The sequence below is a fragment of the Solea senegalensis genome, linkage group LG4 (assembly GCF_019176455.1).
Source record: "Solea senegalensis isolate Sse05_10M linkage group LG4, IFAPA_SoseM_1, whole genome shotgun sequence".
NCBI lineage: Eukaryota > Metazoa > Chordata > Actinopteri > Pleuronectiformes > Soleidae > Solea > Solea senegalensis.
In genome coordinates, this window is record NC_058024.1 from 22,174,427 (window position 1) to 22,194,350 (window position 19,924).

Consider the following 19,924-nt stretch of genomic DNA (forward strand, 5'->3'; position numbering starts at 1 on the left):
AACCAATATGCACAAGACTCTGATTCCACATCTGAACTTAAAGTGGATGAGCTACAGCCGCAGAAGACCGCACTGTGTGACAGTCACGACTGCCACTTTATGAGGTTTCCTCTGTAAAGTGGCCAGTGAATGTACATATTTGAATGTACATTTTTATCTTCACAGTGTGAACAGAATAATAGGAGAAGTTCAATAATAAAAAAAAACATACACAAAACACACACAAACATTAGACTGATCTCCTGAGGGAAAGTCCTGTGCTTTTACAGCCTCCCATTACCCACTTTGCATTATTTATAGTAGATGTAAGTCGAGTGATGCCATGATGGGAGAACTGTACGTTACAAAAACTGTGTGTGTCGATTCGCGAGCATGAGAAGTGTGTTTGTGTGCATGCTCGCAGGTGTGTGGACTTGTGATGAGCTGATGGGCTTATTATTTAATGGACTGCTGCTTTTTTTTGGTGCTCCTGTGGATGTGGTAGGAGTATAAAGATTGAATTAAGATAAACATATAGAAGGATGGAGTCTCGAGACCCTGCAAGAGAAAGAGATGTTGTCTATCCTTTATTTATTCCGCGACTCTTTTCTTGATTCTTGGAAGTGTCCGTGCCAATCCCACATTTTTGGTTATGCCTAAAACGAACACCTCTTCACATTTTCACCACTTTTAGTACTAAAAAATGTTGAATTAGTCATGTATATTGGAATACATATTTTCATATACTGTATGTATTCATAGCTTGCCCTATGATGGACTGGCGACCTGTCCCGCCTTTTACCTTATGTCAGCTGGGATGGGCTCCAGCTCCCCATGACCCTCATGTGGATGATAAGGCGGTGGACATTGAATGAATGAATGTATTATCAGCAGATGAGTTCTTGTCTGTCACTGCCGCCCTTAAAATGGAATAAAAAGCTTCCTGCGCTTTTCCTACAACGTGGCTTGTAAGGAAATATTGAAGTTTTGTTTGTCTGCTGGGAGGTCGTCCTTCAAATTTGCCAAAGAAAGACTAAAAAAGTTGATAAACCGAGGAATGCAAAAGGGAAAGCAAGAGCGCCCTTTAATTAATCAGCAGCTGTATGAAGAATGCAAACACAATCAAGTGTTTTCTGTGTTTCATGCTTCATGTGTAGTTCACTTTCTAACAATATTCTGTATCCTCCACTACTACTGGGCAGCGACACACGTGGCAGCAACTGCAACTGCAGTTGAAGCGTAATTCTTCCACAGTGGTACGTAGCGCATAAAGAGATGTCATTCTGATAATCACAATAGTTTTTAAAATGTATAAATACTAGGTTACTGCAATTTCTGTTGCCACTTGTCGCATTTAATGTTGTACTTTTGCAATAGTAGGGTTTTTATTCATCTATTTTGGAGACAATGAAAATGCAGAGGTGCAATTTTAATAGGTTGCATTATTTTAGTAGTGAGTAATGAGTGTGGAATTCATCTAATGAAGTCTTTTTGTACCCGTCGGACATTCTTTGTGACAAAGTTAAACACAGTTAGCCTGGTCCGGAGCAGAAAGGTTACTATGGTAACTCAACGGAACTCACACTTACATGAGCCAGATTTATCAAAATAAGTGAGAATTTCCCCTTAATCCCGCTTCATGCACTCCCCCCTGCAGCCTTACATCTGCTTCAGTCTCAGTGTTTGTCAAAGTCAGCTTCTCTGTCGGGTATACGGGCGGAGACAATGAAAGATGGAGGTGGTGAAGCTCGGCCCTCCAGATATTGGGAAAGGCATTTTTTGGGGGAGAGTCGGCTTTGTGGAGCGACCAGTCGTCATAATATTTACAAAGAGGTTAGATTGACTTTTTGAAGAAATCAATATATGATATAGCCCACATGCTGTTGTGACCCTGGGAGGTAATGGGATCTTTGCAACGCTTGGCTAACGGGACTCCACGCCTGTCAGTGATTATTTTTCCTCTTCACCCTTTTCACTCTTCTTCTCCTCCCTTCTCCCTCTGCCTCACTTCACCCTCTGCTTCACTTCCCTTGATAACACGAACAGACAATATAATGGACAAATGTTAATAATTAATGTCAGAGCAATTGGAGACAATTAAGTGTGTTGACTGGACCATTAATTTTCGTTGGGCTGTCGGGGGCGGGGGGAGAGAGACAGATGAGAGTGCCCGTCTATAGAAGCAGCTGATCTTTATGTGTTGGTGGTGGACCTAAGTCTACATTTTTGCCCGACTAAGTGAACTATATCGGTTTATCACACATCTCAAGAGTAGATCTCATGTCTGACTGAACAATAAACACTAACAGATCCCTTTGCCGTGATTGCAGTTTGTGTACTGGTTTGTGAAGGTAGAGGAACTATTTGAATGATCTGTACCACGTAATCTGATTTAGCTCGGGGTTTGCGATAAGAGAAGATTAAAGGGTTTGTCTGTACTTGTAGAATAAAGTACGGTATATGTTTAGACTTTTGTACAAAATTAGCCAACTCTTGCTTACTGTGTTTGTTCAAGTGTTCATTTTGTCTCAGTTTGCTTCAAATGACTTCATTGATGCTATAAAATCCTGATTGCAAACTGAGAATGAATTGTAACATGCAGGATAATTCAGTTTTATTTTGTACAGTGGGAAGAAGAAGATCCACAATTCTATTTAATGATCATAAAAATAAACAAAATAGTCATAGTTTCTGTTTGTGTGCAGAAAAAGTGAGTGGGAACATGAGTTACAGTAGGTGTTTTTGTTTTTTTTGTCATTCAATTCAATCTGGCTCGCGTTCCTGCTCACAGTTGTTTGTGTTTGTGGATGCTGACATTAACCGAAGTCACATAAGCACACATGACAGGCTTACCTTACCACTGTACCATGCATGATCGGCCAACCTCTCCCGGGGAATAGGGGGGAGACAGCGCGTTAGTCTATAATCACACAAGTCTGACCTGACATATCATGACACTCCCTGCCACAGTCATGCCACTCAGCGCGGCTGGGCACACGTTGCTAAGCAACAGGCCACAGGAAATGTCGAAGGCTCTGACATGAGGAAAAAAGCTCGACAGGAATGACAGTGACAAACATGGAGGACCAGGCGGGGTGGGTTACAAAGAGCGCAGGAAGACACCTCTTCCTCTGTCTAACCTTGTCTCAAGACGCCGCCGCCGCCGCCACTCAGCGACCCACTCATCGCTCTTCCCCCCCCCTTGTTCCTTCCTGTCTCCGGAAACGGTCCCACAGTCGAAAAACACGTGTAAGAGAATTAAGCTTTGTGAACTTAGGCTCTGCGCTGACAGATCAGAGACAGGAGCCTCGTCTTAAGTCGTCCGCGCTACACAGGGCCTCGCGTTTTCCGGCATTTTTCATGTTTATTGTGTCGCCTGCTGTGACAGTGGAGCACAAGGGAGACTTTGTATGGGTGTTAATTAAATTGTCAGGGAACACCTCGTTAGTTTGATGATTACAGATACACCGAGGTGTTGGGGCGAACTGTGCACAGGCTGCGGCGGTTAGGCTTAAAGTCAGTGCACGGTCCGAATGAAAACATAACTATCATCGCAATAAGAACCAGTTATTATTGATCAATAGATTAAACACCTCAGTTCTTTACAAATGTGACAGTATGTGAAATTGTGAACATTTTAATTTAAGTTTTGCTGCATGACAAACACAGAATAAATAATAATATCAAGATTAAAGAAGATTGTGGAATAACAAATTAAAACTAAGACTAATAAGTTATACTAATATATAACAAATGGATTGTTTTTATTTATTCATAATAATTTTAAGATTGTAAATTATGCAGCTAAACTGTCACACATACTTCGCCGAAGCGCAAAAGCTTCTCATGCTTGTCTATTGTTTGCTCGGTCTGAGTCTGTTGACTCCACCTGACAGCCTGGCCTGACCTCAAACAGCCACTCAGGCTGAGCTGCACTGAGACAGAAATGGAAAATGGGGTCAGGTTTAATCAACATTGCTGTCATGATTATGTCCAGTTCACTCCAACCTGTAACCAGGCAACAGGCGGGGCTGCCACAAAGCTGATGTGACAGTGGCAAGTAGATTGAACGTGTAAGGGTGGAGAAAAAGCCGGGACCGGGGCTGGAAGAAGGGACTGTTTGGCCTGACGCAGCCTCGTTCTGTCGTATTGATCACGCTCTCCAAAGCCCACACTCTCTTCACAGAGATCAGGCACAAGGGTGGCCACTTAAAACAAGAAACACTAGCCTCTATCTTGTTTTTGTCCTTGCAGTGAAAAGGCGGCGCATTTTACATTATCACTCAATAAGATAAACATGGGTAAGGAATGTTTTGACCTCATTCCATTAAACAGTACTTTTCATTAGCAGCACAATCTGTCTGCAGGAGACAGAGACAAAACCCAGTATAGGAATCTAAAAGGAATTTAAGTCTTTCTCTTTGCATGCGACTATACATTAAACTATCTTAATGTGCTGCAGGCAGTTTTCCATTCTTAAACCTAATATAATCAATGAATACAGTAAATTACCTTTAGTGTATGAGGAAAGCGCACATACGATTTCAGAAATCACTTCTTTGAAGACCAAGCAAAGAATTATGAAGATGAATTGACCTTGTGTTATTCTTAATATACAAATAAGATAGAAAAAAGTGTGTGTGTGCGCGTATTACGGTCACAATACTTTGTCACAATTTTAAGACGGCGTGATAGTGCTGCTGCAGCCGCTGACAGCACAGGTGTTGCAATGACAAGTTAAATTCCGGGCAATTTTCCTCTGCTGCTGCTGCTGCTGCTGCTGCTTTTTTGAGGCTGTCGGCTCAGAACTACACAAACTCCTCTGCTCTCGAGAACGAGCGGTCACCGTGTGTCCAACTCATCTGGACCAACATTATGCACTATCCACACGTGACCTTTTATTAGAAACCAAAAACTCCACAAGTTCAAAAGGTTTTTCCGCTTAAGAAATCTCACCACGGTCTCCTGCGGACATCGTACAGGTCGATCTTGTTGGGCGCCCTCCATGGAGTGGCTGTGGAGAGCAGAGAGAGCAATAAGTTATGGATCATACAGTGAGCTGTAGGATATTTCCGATCAGATAAGATCAAAGTAATCATAATTTCATTCCGTCTATATCGAGCTACCAGTACAGCCATCTGATAAGAGATTGCCAATGTTCCGCAGCCGAGGAGCCCTAGGGTCAATTTAGACTTTATCTTACGGTGACTTAAAAGGTAGACTGTTGACTCAGTGACCTGTGGCCTACCTGGATAATATCGTGTCACTCCCGTGGCACTGCCAAACACCTGCCAACGCAGAGAGCTGTCGTCACGACGATTTTCAATGAAGACTCTCTCCAGCGCCTGGGTCCAGTTTAACTCGTTTAAGATGACTGGAGCTGTAGGAAGAGCAGAGGAACACAAGAGTGAAGAGTGAATACAGTCTAGTATGAGGCGTAGTGGCTGAGTTACAAGTAAACAGTTACAGATTTTCACATTTTAAGAGCTTCCTAGTTTCTGGTAAAAACTTGAGCAGAATATAAGAGAAAAACGAGACAATAATGGCAATTGAGCCCAATAAAGAAAAAGCTGAGCTTAAAATACAGGCTTATTATAACAAGCCAGAATGGCAACCCTCTATGTCAATATGTCAACTGGTGGCCCCGGGGCCACATGTGGCCCTCCAATCGATTACATGCGGCCCGCCCACCACTGTGCGATAGAGACAGAATATAAGACTTGCCGGCAATATTTTTATAATAGTAATAAGACATTTGGTTGTAATCATTGCTTTATTAAATGTATTACACTCAACATAAAATCACATATATTTCAGCTGTTTTAATCACAATTATCCTCGTCATTATTTGCTAAATTTTCAATTTAATTCTCCGTTTTTGTGCATCATAAATATGTATTTATTATGAATCATTTCATATCAAAACAAGCACTTTTTCCTTTGCAATTCTGTCTAATATCATAATGAATAGTTGTTTTTTCCCCTTTTTTTTCCTCTATGTCGGCCCCCACTTGACCAGACTAGATGCTCATTGGCCCCCAGGTCATTTGAGTTTGACACCCCTGCTCTATGTGTTATGAAATATTCCCGCCACAATTAACTGAATGATAAAAAAAGGCCAACATTTCTTTTAACCAGTTAGCATCCAAAGGTCAAATCTGCTTTGCTGAAACGACTTTGTCTGTGCCAGCGGCAGGAAGCACATGAGAATGGATGTATGCAGGCAGCGGCTCGGCCAGCGGTAGCTGTCTAATCTCGGTGATCTCTGAAGAGTGCAGATGAGGAATCTGAGATGACCTTGGACTAGGTTGCGTGTCGTTCGCGGCATGTGGAGGAAGAAACCACCTCTGAGTTGTTGATAGCGGTAAAGAAAGTACAATTTCAGGGGTAAAAACTAAAAATAACTGTTGCTAAACACAACATTGCATGTTATAGCTTTCAAAATAAAGTCTTAGCAATACGTGGTGCGCTATGGATTTATGGTTATGGAGAGAAGTATTTATCATCAAGTCAACAAGAGGTGAAATCGCTTGCTGCTGGTGACCAGAGAAAAACGACCGCCTCCGCCACGCGCATCAAAGTAGTTCTTGTTTTCTTTGCACTTTACTTTAATGTAACTCATGCGCTATTTCACGCGCACGGACCCAAAATGCTTTCAATCTGTGTAAAAGCTAAGCTGAAGTCAGAAGAGGGTGAGTGCAATCAGAGGCTTAATGGCCACCTGATTAAAGTGGAAACAAGTCGAGGCAGTGAGCTGGGTAGAACTTTAAGCCCCCGGTGATTTAATTACTCAGCCAAACAAAGCCAGATAACACTTGGAACTGACTAGTCCAGCTTTTCTCAACCCCCCCCTCATTTGAGTTTCACACAAATAAGTGATCATTATCCAATTTCCCAATGCTTTTCAATTACTGCTTTAGAGTCTTTGATGAGCGGTCATTTTAGAGGTGAGAAGTAGCCTCCTGCTTTGCTGCTTTTTTCTGACGCTCAAATACTCTTAATTACCCAAACCACACCGTCATTAACTTAAAAAGAATGTTTTTTTTTCTTTTTTCAACTCTCTGCACAAAACACAGCAAAGTTTTGTTTGTTAAAACAAATGCTCACGAGCACAAACGTGTGTATTTCTCCACAGAAGCACCTACATGGCGTCTAGAGAATAGGAATACATGAAGGTCAAATTATCGCCGTCATTAAGCAGAGCTCCTCGACGCGCGTGTCGCAAAAATTCATAGACACAACGGCAAAGTAAGAATGGAGGGGGATGAACATAAAAAAAAAAACCCAGCGAGAAGGAGGGGAACAGAGGATGACAAACAGCACAGATATTACCACGAGTGAGTAGCTGCTTTCACAGCCTGAAAAAGTGCAATTTCTTGCCCATTTGAGAATGAGAGGACCAAATAAAAGAAGGAATAAAAAGAAAAAACACAGACCATCACAGCTTTAAACCGCTAAATTCTACCGCTTTATCCTCCACATGAGGGTCGCGGATTGTGCCAATCCCAGCTGACAGAGGCCAAAAGGCGGGAGGACACGCTGGACAGGTCGCCAGTCCATCACAGGGTCACAAGACAAACAAATAGAGAATTTAAGCCACAGCGTTAATCTCTGTTTCAGTAAGGACAGCTGAGGCTTATCCATCATAGGGTTAAACTGTAAGACAATATTACTTTTGTTGTCGTCTTTTATTTGATGACTCATTTCACTGTGTACTCGGGACACTTTCTCCCACAAACTTTAATTGCATCCGACCAGAATTAGAAAGTGAAAGACTTTTATTTGCTTGGATAACGTCTCATAAAGTGGTGTTTACATTTCCGGAGTCCAGATGGTGCGACGGGAGACTGAACTGGAGGCAAAAAAAGTGAAACTCTCCGAATCTCTGCCGCGTTGACCGCGATTTTCCAAACTTGCCACAGTCACTCAATCCATCTCCGTGGGACCGGTGGCTATATTTGCCTGATATTGGTGTAGAGATTATCAGGGAACCAAACTATGCATTTCAATTTCCTCTGGCTCATGCAACACTCCGTGCGAAAGATCCATCTGATTAACGTGTAAAAAGTACTATCCTTTGAACAGGAGTTATCACAGTGGGCTGCTGCAGGGGCAGCCGGTGTGCTATGAAGTCCTGGCTGCACTTATCTCGAGAGGCACTGGGTATGTAATGATAGCTGTCCCAGACGGGCCAAGGGCGAACCGACATCCTGCGACCTCCGTTTAAAAACCGGAGCCCCATCTCAGCTATCCAGGCAAAAATCATGGTTTTAACTAAACTCTGGCTGGATATGCAGGGCAGAGTATCAGCTGCATCGCTGTGTTTGATGTGTTTTTTTTGAATGTTTGTGCATTCAGGATGTCTCTGTTGGCGGGGGTGGTGCGTGTGTCTTTATTCACATTACTGCTGGTCAGTCTTTATTTTTCACTCATGGATAATACAACCATGGGGAAGCTAAAGGAGCGGATCTAGCCACCTAATATGCCAGTAGCTTTTGGTTCTGGGGGGAGAGAGGTGGGGGTTTATCTTGTGTGTATGTGTTTTTTTTGTTTTTTTTTTAATGTTATTTGTTATTATTTATTTTAATTTTAGTTATTTATATATTTATATGTATATGTGTATATATATATATATATATATATATATATATATATATATATATATATATATATATATATATATATATAGATAGATACATATATTTCATTGTTGTGGTTTCTATATATTGTCATCTTTTCATTCTTATCTCTGTCTTCATGTTTTGTATTTTATATTATAATGTACTGCCTTTTTTGAAATTAAAAAAGGCAGTGAAATAAAATAAAATAAAAAATTTTATCACACAAAAAAAGAATAATACAACCATATAAATGTGGAATCTGTCTCGTGTTGCCAGTAGTGGTAGATTGCTAGACAACTGCCACCTACATGGTGACGGGAGTTGGTTGGGCTCGATGTGCCGGGGGAAACTTAAACCTGTCTGGTCTCATGTGGTGTGAGTCAGTAATCCATTACCTGGAGGACAACAGGCTAAGTGGAGAGGACCAACAAACCAACTCCACCTCACATAAGGCTACCATCCTTCCTTAAGTTATATGCTACAGAAACAGCACCTCAATATCTGGGTGTGGAGGCCAACACGAGCATCAAGCCTCTGATGAAAGCTCTCGAGAAGTTATTGGTGCAAAGTTGGCCAAAGACAGGGTGAAGTGGAGAGACTTGGTTGCTGCCCTATGCGCCAACTGGCGTAATGGGGATAAGTAAAGTAAGTAATAAATATGGTATGAAAAAGGTGAGTGTATTGAATGGCCACCAGGGGGTGATACCACCAGTTGAAATAAGAACTCAGTTTGACTTCACACATGATTAATAATGTCAGTAAACATTTTCCTGATGAGTGATTGGTAGAAGATGGATGGATGGATGGATGGATGGATGGATGGATGATACAGCGTGGCGAGTGGACCGCAGTGTGATTGACAGCTAATATCCAATGTCCAATACGTGCACATCTATGAACTTCCACTTTCAAAAACTGACATGGCGTCGTTCAAAACGCATGAATTTGTTTTGACTACGTCCTCATTTTATTTATGGTCTATGAATACAACAGACAACAGTGTGTGTGTGTGTGTGTGCTTATGCTGCCAGCTTAAACTAAACCACATGTCATATGTGAGCCGCTAACACAGCAAACGCACGCACACAGAGGGCAACACATCAGCAGGTATAATCTCTGCAGAGAAAAAAAAAGCAGATAAGACAACGCAGCAAACTAATTCTTTTTGATTTATTCAGTTAGGATATGCTGTGACTTCGCAAGACAGTTGATAAAAAGACAAATTTCCCCTGGGGGGGAAATATGTCCACGGGCCGACAGAGCCACCGAGCGCCGTGTTGGGCTCATCTTTCACATGAAATGCGCCGCTCTGTGATATCTTTAAAAGGTAATTCATCAGCGTGCTGCTCCCCTGACATTTAGAACACCCTTGGATTTGCCCCTTTATGGAGCAAGACTGCACACCAAGTAGGGGAAACAATTGTGAACGGGATTTATGGAGCGTCTCTGTGCGAGATCATTCCTCAACTCCCTTCCACCATCACCTCCTTCATCATGTGACCCCCCCCAACCCCCCAACCCCTCATCCACACATGATTCACACTGATATACTTGTGATAAGACGCCGTCTGAACCAATCTGTGCTTCAAACCCACTGTACACACAAACTCATAATGGTAATAATGAAGCTGGAGCTTTGAAGGATCACAAGCAATATTGCCGTCATTGGCAAACATGCATTTACATATTTACTTTTAAAATGGAGTGACTATGTGGCACTGCTTATTTTGACATGGAATTAATATGACTGAAGCAGACAGGTACTGTAGGAGACATGAAGAGCTTTTTTTTTTTTACGTTATCCACTGAGCGTATTCTTCAAACGTCAGATCTGAAATAGAAGGTTATCATGATCTTTTTGCATTATAATTGAGTTTGGGAAAGAAACCATTGGTCTTTCTACTAAAAAGGTCAGTTCACCCTAATTACAAATACAGGTTTTCTCACTCACCCTTGTACTATTCATCCATGCAGAGGATTTGATTAAAAAACGTGTTCCCTTTAATCTTCCTCAAATGATTTTTTTACTTCCAGACGTGGACCATATGTACAAAAAAGTCCAGTTTCACTAGTGAAGTCAATCAGGAAGTGAGATTATATTGAATAGCCACCAGGGGGCAACTCCACTGGTTACAAAAGTTGGTGTGGGAAGATGTGCCCAATTCACACCTGACTTATAATGTAAATAAAACACTTTCCTGAGGAATTCACGGCATTCCCATTTAGAGGAAAATAGATGATAAAGTGCAGCACCATTCAAATGTGCTCCTTAAAGGCGACGTCACGATGGAAATGAAGTGAATGTGATGTCTCTGTATGTTGGCCCTATGAAAGGCTGGAGACCTTTATCCTGGATCTCGCTCAATGTCGGCTGGAATTGGCTCCAGCTCATCCTGCAATCCTCAGAGGATGCGCTGTATAGATAATGGACGGCTGATGCGATGCTAAAACACCATGTTCCTGCACAGCTTCGAATCATTAACACCTTCATTCTCCGTCACCTCTACATTCTTTGACATCGTGTCCTTTGCTCGCCGTTTCCTCCCTGTTGATTCGTCACTCCTCATCCTTCAGGGCTTCTCTCTGGCCTGGCTGAGTGTTAAAGAACCTCAACCTTAAACCTTTCATCCTGCAGAGGAGACGGCGGCAACACAAACTGGCAGCAGCTCACACATCCACAGAGACGAGCTAAAACAAAGCCTTTGCTGAGCTGATTTTTTTTGTTGTTGTTTTTGTTGACATAGCTCTGTGAAACGGGCTGTGACTGAATTTCTATTCCTTCCAGTGTATTTCAGAAAGCATTTTCTTTGCAAATGAAAAAAGCTGCTTTAACAAATTATAATTAAACACCACGTGAGTGGGGGAAATCAAACAGCTTCACATTGAGACAGCATTTAGCGTTAAACGCGTTTGTTGTTGAAGATACCTGAGTTTTGCTGAAGTGCAATCTCAGACAGCTTGTATGTGTGTGTGTGTGTGTGTGGGAGGGGTCTCTCGCTGTGAAGTGGTGATTATTAATATATACAGAATGATATGTTTCGGACAGATTTAACCACACCGCTCCGTGTTACTCCAAATTATTTTTCTAATTAAAGAAGAGCAGTAAATAACAAACACGTGAAATGTAATTTGTGAGGCCAGTGGTGAGTGAAGTGGAGTTTGCTGTGCTGACTGTTATAATTAGTGAGCAGGTAAATGATAGCGCCACTTCACTGGGCGCACACCGCTGTGGGTTGGTGAGTGAGGGGCAGAGAGAAAGGAAGGTGCAGCATGGAAATGGAACAGAAAATACAGACTGTAATGTTTATACTGTCTTTCTATCTTCTGATCGTTCACAGATTACTTTTGCTTTTCTCCCCACACACACTTTTAAATCTCTCTTGATCTCCAGAGTGTTGTGAGTGGGTTGACAGAGGAGCTTCCGTCCACTTTATGAAAACATGGCGCACGTGAAACAAATACAAGATACACTGTAATGTGCTGCGTGTGCGCGTGCACGTGCACTCACAGCCACATCAATATTACGTGACATTTGCATCTGGGGTGAGACAATGGGGTGAGGTTTTTTTCTGCTGGACAAGAAAACAATTACTCATTTATTCATTCATTCATTTATATCAGGGGTGTCAAACTCATTTTTGTTCAGGGGCCACATACAGCACAATTTTATCTCAAGTGGGCCGGACCAGTAAAAATAGTAAAATAATAGCATAATAACCTATGAACAATAAGAACCCTTTGCTTTTTTTCTCCTTTGTTTTACATTTAATGAAGGATATTTTTACAAAACATGACATTTCTTGAGAAATATAAGTGCAATTTCAACAATATCGTGCCTAAATGTACTATTTACACATCACACTGGATCTAAAATGGCACAAACATTTAGTCACAGGTATCTGGAAGATAAAAATATTGTATTTGACATTGTAATCGTAGTGTGAAATTTTAACAAATTCATCCTGTGGGCCGGATTGGACCCTCTGGCGGGCCGGATCTGGCCCCCGGGCCGTATGTTTGACACCCCTGATTTATATGTTTAAGATAAATATGTCACGTTAGTCAGAATTTTGAATTTTGAATTTCACGACAGAGATGGGACAATAGCGGATATTATCACTCGTGATAAGAGAAACACTTAACACTTAATTATGCTGCATTTCTACTATCCTGATAATCGTGACTGGAGATAAATATTTCACGTCAGTGACTTGAAAATCCTTTCTAATTCACGTACATACAGTCCTTGTGATTTATTTTGTAACGTGCCACAATAGGGAGCCGCATCTTTCCTTATGACTGACTTATTATGATCTTAAAATCAAATGTTTCTGACCAACATAAACAGACAGAAAGCTATGCCTGTTTAAGTGAATTGAATTAAAACCTATTTTTTCCGCAATCATTTTTGTTTAGGATTATTGTGGCGGGAAATGTTTATATCATCTCGTGCCTATCTCACAGTGTATTGATTTTGTTGCTTGGTGGTGGAGCTGTATTTTGTTTAAGTTAAAATCATTTTTATGAGATTTTTTTGATTGCAGATTTTTCCCTAAAGTGACAAAACTAGTCTATGGGAAATAAGTGTACTGTATCATGTCATTAATGACAGTAAGTTTACAAGCGCATGATGCCAATTTTATAAATGATGCTCCCTTTAACTATATTTTATCACTCAAACGGTGTGATTGACAGCTGACATCATCCAATAGGAACCTTGATACAGGTCCAAGTCTGTGAACTTCTTCAGAATAGGAGTTCAGATTGTTAAGGGTGATGACATGAAGAGTTGCCACTTGAACGAGGACGATGGTGGAAGATGGTGACGATCGTGTCCTTCTACGATCAGGATAAATAAAATAAACATTGTGATGACTTAAAGAATAATTGTGTCAGATTGTTTTGAAGAAGCAGTTCATTTTTTGGGCATAAATGATTCAATAAAAGCACGGGAGGTCAACACGTGGAACAATAGACGTAACAAACATTACATATGATATGAAGAGGGGGATTACTATACTACGACTACTTGCAAGCCACACATCAGATCAGAACGATGTAATCAGAAAAAGAAACCTGGTTTCTGACTCGGATCAGACACCCTGCAAAAGAGAATCAGTTCCCGCCACCAAACGACAGAAAATAACCTATTTTTTACCGGCAATATTTCCTACTGTTGACTTTGCTGAATCAAATCTTCATAGTGTCCGACTTAAAGATGACTGATGTCATTTAGAAATATGTAGGAAAATGGGATCAGTCATTAATTGTGGGCCGCGGCGATATATAATATGACGAACAAAGCACGGCTCTTTTCCCCCTCTCACTGCAACGCTTTCCTTTTGTGGACCGACCTGAGTCATCTATCACATGTCGTCTTTGCCAACCAGGCGTGCAGACATCTCTCTGCATCAATTATATAAAAAAAAAAGAAAAAAAAAAGACGAGAGAAATCAGAAGTAGTTTGAGTCAAATTAAACCCTGCGAAGGCAAATCTCTCCCTTTTAATCCTTTCTTTTTTTTTTAAATCTGACTGAACACTGTGCTGACTCTCTATCTGCTGTATCTGTTGCACTTAGTTTTTTCTTTTTTTTTTTCTTGCCTGGAGCGGAGACACTCAAAGGGCAGGGAGTACACACTTTCTGCTGCTTTTTATTCTTTATGTCACTTTTGTTAATTAAAGTCGCATGAATGACGGAATGTTTTTAACCTCTGGATTACACTGTGAATTGTTCATATGTTTAGCCTAATTATAATTACTGCTTGAGATAGGCACTGGGGTGTATAACGGATTTCATTTTGGAAGAGAAATAACTGAACTGGAAACAACTGTCCACTACCTGCCGAACACACGCCGGCAGACAAACTAATCGCGTGCTTGGAAACATGTGAAGCAAGTCTGATAAAGACGAATGAAGCAGTGGCTTCAGTGGCGATCGGACGGCCATATATAGGGAAGGGTGAGATGATGGTTCTGGTGAGTTTGTGTGTGTGAGGGTGGGGTGAGATAATCACTCCAGGCAAATCATTTTTTGAGCTCTGCTCTTTCATCTGCACACACACACACACACACTGTAAGCCATTCATTTGTGATAACCAAGTTTTTCCACTGTGCCCGACTACAATAGCAAACTGACATCATGACGTTAGGCTGCTGGAAGCAGCACTGCATGCAGTGGATTTAAACTTCAAATTTAGTGAAAGGACTACCCACATTCACTGGTGGTTTCCTCTATGCCACGCTGTGAACAGAGGCTGATTATTCTCACACAAATACTAATGTAGGCATACACTATGTGCACACAGTAGACAATAAGCACTTCCTTTTTCAAAAAGGTTCTTCTATGTACAGAGAACGACCCAATAACCCGACCTGACTCCAAAAACCAGTCAGATTGAATTTATAAAACTGTCTCCAAAGAATAGTTTGCAAACATCTTTTCCTCGTTATCTTAGATTTAATTTAAAGTGCTACCCCTTCTTCACAACATCAGTAACATCCAGCAGTAGAATACAAGCATGGACATCACCGCCCTCCTCAATTTATTCCCCCGTGTTGCGATGTCCGTTCAATAATAAGCAGTGATAATTAGAAGAAAACTGTATGAATGTTTGACCTAAGCTAATTAGAAAGTTTGCAGACTTGGCAGCAGGAATCAGCAGCGGGATAATGAATCATAAAATGGTTCATTACTGCGCTCAGGGAACACTCTCAATCTCAATAAATGGACATGGGGCCTGGCAGACAAATCAAACCAGGATGGATACGCCGCCTCATTTAGCTGCTGAAAAGATCACAATAAAAAAAATATATTTTTGCTCCAAATGGTTGCTATTATTAAAGTGTTTCTTCCCCTTCTGTCCCCTCTCATCCCCTCTTTCTCTCTCTCTCTCTCTCTCTCTCTCTCCATCTATCTCAGTTCTCCTCCAAGGACAGCCGTTTCCATGTAACTGGCAATTTAAAGCTGCCATTTTCCGGAAAACAGTCAGATTATTCAGTGCATTACCAATGTGTACAAATCAAAGCGAGCAACTACATAAAGTATGAGCACTAATTGGAAACTACTTGAAAATTTCATCATAATTGTTGGACATGATGCTGTAATTTGGACTGCACTCCATTTTTCCCTATAGTTTTCTTTCCTCTCTGCCTTCCCTCTAGCCTCCCCCCTGAGGGAAGAGCGCTCAGTCTGCCCACTCAAACTCTTCCGCTAATACCATACCCACAGATAAACTGTAGATCCAGACCTATCCAGACCCAGAGGACAGCAAAACACCCACATCAGTTTCCCCAGACATCCTCTCCAAGGCAACCTGCGGGCTCTCGATGTCGGGGCCGGAGTATAGAACGCGCCGCATAGGTGACAACTCACTTTCATCATTTCACTATACTCTCAATATTTCAACTCCAGGGATATGGATTTCATGTAAAGTCCTGCAAGATGAATGAGTTAAAAAGTGCTCCACTGATTTAGCATTGCACAAGTGTGAGAAGATCACTGGGATAATAGTTGATGGAGTGTCATCTGCAGGTTATTGAACACAAATGTATTGATTAGATTCAGGCACGTGATGCTTAAAGTGATTAATGAAGCCTTGGGCTGGGGCCACACGGTTGGTGTAGCGGTTAGCACACTTGCCTCTTACAGCAAGAAGACCCAGGTTCGTGAAGAAGGACCTTTATGGAGTTTTGCATGTTCTCCGGGGTTCTCCGGTTTCCTCCCACAGTCCAAAAACATGCAATATGGGGATTAGGTTAATTGTAAATTAATTGTTACTGTAAATTGACCATAGATGTGAGAGCGGATGGTTGTTTGTCACTCAAGTGACGTGTAGGTGGAGGTTCTCAGTCGTCCAAGTCACACTCATCTTCAGTCGTTAGCTGTAGGCGACTGGACTCGCTTGGTTTGAGTTGAAGACAGAACTGAAGAAGCCTTTTGAACGAGCGGTGAAACGTCTTCGACTGAGCTCAAGGAAGTCCAGTCGCCTACAGCCAACTACTGAAGACAACTCAAGTGACGTCTCAAGGAAAGTCATCAGAATTTGTGCGGCTGACTTGTGCTTTGGACGTTTTGGTTTGGTAGAAAAGCCTCTTTGGGAGTTATTTTACATTTGGGCAGCAAATGGTCACAGTGAAGTCGGCACAAAAATCACAATTTCACAACGGGAGCGAAATACACATCAATAGTAAACATTTTCCAGAAAAGAGAAATGAAAAACAAATCCCATACACTGTACAAGTCTATTCATCTCAGCTCAATCAAGAGGCCTTTATTCTCTGACTGAAATCTTCAGACAAGAGAACCAGAGCTGGCCCAGAACAATGTGCCGGCCTGATTGCTCTGTTGTGAGTTAGCGGTGCCCTTTGACATTTTTCCCTGAACCAAGAAAGCCTACTTCAGACAAGACTTGTCTGGAGACACAGCTGGAGAGTGCATATTTCCGACAGGTGACACACAATGCCTCTTCAGCAAAGGAGGCATAAAGCTTGACAATAAGAAAAAGAAGAGGAAAAAAAGGAAAAAGAAAAAGAAAAGCACTGTAAAATGGCTGTCAATCTCTGCTTTTTGAGTCTTTAAAGAGACAGACAGACAGAGAGTGTCCGCAAGGTTAGAGGTGGGTAACAGAGGGAACATGACAAGCAAAATCAAGAGTTCCCAAAGGTACATATGTTCCCCCTTTGTTCATTTGGCAGCTGTAGCTGGACTATGGGGGGTGTTATGTCCACAGGACAGGTTCACAGGCGTGGGAGCCCATGCCCACGCAAGAAACCACTGTAGGAATCTGGTGTGAGAGAGCTGCTGTCATCTAAAATCCTGTTAGTGTGTTGAAATGTTGGCTGATATAAAAATAATAGGGAGAGCTCAAGTTAAAATACTGGAGAGGTCAGCAAATACGAGAAAATCCATTCATGGAAACATCTCAGCTTCTATGCTATGGACCGTCACCATTTTTTGATTATTCATCATTTGTGTTATGTTGTGTTATTTCTTGGTTTGTGTTTACTGAATTCATTTCTCATCTTTTGGAATCTTCTATTCAAGATTCAAGATTCAAAGTGTTTATTATCATATGCACAGTAAAGAAACACGTTTCCCTGTACAATGAAATTCTTACTTTGCTGTCCACTCAAAAACACCAGCATAAAGTAAAAAAGAGATGCTTTTGTAAAAAAAGTATAAAGAAAATATAAATATTACAAAGAAACTAAAATAACATATATGCATAAAATAAGTGTAAAAATAAGAACTGTACATAAAGTGAACTGGTTGTGCAATTTAACAGATTTAAAGTGACATGTTTCAGGTTTTAAAGTGACGGTAACAGATTAAAGTGACAGTGTAACCAGGTGACAGGATTATTGTAGTGCCGTTCAGCTGTTGAGGATTCTGATGGCAGTGGGGTAAAAAGAGTGACGAGGGAAGTGGACTGTAACTGTAACTACTGCTACACTGTTGCATAAATCAAAGAACCATTTTCTGTGTCGTTACCAATTATTACAGGAAAAAAAAAGTATTCACAACAAGTGCAACAATGGCTCATTGCATCAAATGTAACAAATGAACGGTCTAATTTCCATTAGTAGATGCACTCACTCACTCACTCACTCGCTCGCTCACTCGCTCACTCACACACACAACAATAAAGAAAAAGCTTTCTTGTGTACTTACAGCCTTTGTATATGTCTGTGGGAATCTGGACCGCACTGGAAGAGTAGTTGACCTTGTTTTTGAAATTGGGATCATCCACAAACTCCAGCGCCAAAGAGGACGAGCTCTCCAGCACGCTCTCCTCTTCTCCATCCTCTGTCTGTGCACACACACACACACACACACACACACACACACACACACACAGACAGATGTGAAATGAGTGCTGCATTTCTGTGGCTTTAAACATCCCCATCTATTACAGTATACTGTGTGATCGTCAAGTCTTGCACACACAGCATTCAGATAATGTTAAACACAATTTTGATATTTCTGTGACACATGGAACAGCAGCAGGTATCAGAGCAGACACCAAACACAGAGACTCATTAGTCTTATATCACAGACATATGAGGTGCCGTACCAATGAACCCCAACAGTAACCAGCAACCAACGCCACATAATCACAGTTAAGTCTCCAATGATATAAATATAAAGAAACAGCCTGTCTCTTATAACATGCAGTTGTATAAACGAAACAAGAAATGTAAAATAGGTCAAATGCGTGTGCTTGTTTTCATCAGCTCGGTCTGACACACACTGACATTACATTACATCACATTAGGAAAGTGTCAGATATCAAAGAAAGCCAAAAGATAAAGCGGTAACACTGACATTTAAGCTTTTTTTTATCTTGATAAGTTATCAATAGAGTACAATCTGTGTCTGTTCCCACGGGAGGAAGTGATTGTGGGATGTGAAAAGACAAAAAAAGAAAGAAAAGAAAATGGCAGGAAGATATAACCTCACTCTCTGGCTCGCTCTGAGTTTATTAACTTATCCTGAGATCTGATTTCAGTGTGCATGCTTGGAGTGCTCACTAAACCTCGCCCCGTTAAATGTGTTCTTACAGTAGAAAAGCAGCACATACCATAGTGAACAGGTCACATCTTTACATCAACATTCAAAAATGTAAATGTACAGCGCCACGGACGGGTCTTTGTTAAATAAAGACAATTTAATTAACGTGCGCTCATGCACCAAGCTCTTTGATACAGTGCCATACAGAAGTAGCCCTTAGCACCGTCTGGCACCATGCCTCCACCATTCTTCCTTAATTATTCATCCTCCATTACCCTTTATTCATTGAATATTTGTAAAACACAATTCGTATGTCTGGTCATTCCTCGTGAACTCCGATGACAAAAAAAAGCAAAATTTGACCTCAAACAAAATAAGCATGTTGTGTGAGTGAGTGCAGCAAATGTGGGACTTTTTTATACATATATAATTATTATTTTAATAGAGCAAAAGCTATTAACTGGATGTGACACGATAAAAAAACGTTTGAACTTTGGAGAGATTAAATCAAAACCCCCATGTCAGAAACTGATTGATGGGCCAACTCTAATTGACTATTAAAATGCAATTATGATGTGTTTGTGGGACGCGCCGTGGCATTTTTGTGCTTTGGTCCTGTTCAAAGTCAACAACAGAATTCATTTCGTTTGAATACAATAAGCAACAGTTAACCCCTCTGACCCTATCATTTTTGATTTTTTTATATCAGTTTTTCTTCCAGCATTTTCTAATCTCTGAATGTTTCTAATCTCTGAATGCTTCTAATCTCAGAATGTGAATATGAACATTTTCTAATCTCAGAATGTGAACATT

General features: G+C 41.1%; 1 protein-coding gene across 3 annotated transcripts in view; it reads right to left on the reverse strand.

Annotated features, from left to right (window-relative positions):
• cacna2d2a (calcium channel, voltage-dependent, alpha 2/delta subunit 2a) overlaps positions 1–19,924 on the reverse strand; it is a 141,283-nt gene that overhangs the window by 34,519 nt on the left and 86,840 nt on the right. For all 3 annotated transcript variants that reach the window (XM_044024962.1, XM_044024961.1, XM_044024960.1), the window contains 3 exons: positions 18,272–18,410; positions 5,228–5,359; positions 4,936–4,993 (listed from right to left, as the gene is read on the reverse strand). In XM_044024962.1, coding sequence (XP_043880897.1) covers positions 4,936–4,993; positions 5,228–5,359; positions 18,272–18,410 — 329 coding nt within the window. The remainder of the gene's footprint in view (positions 1–4,935; positions 4,994–5,227; positions 5,360–18,271; positions 18,411–19,924) is intronic.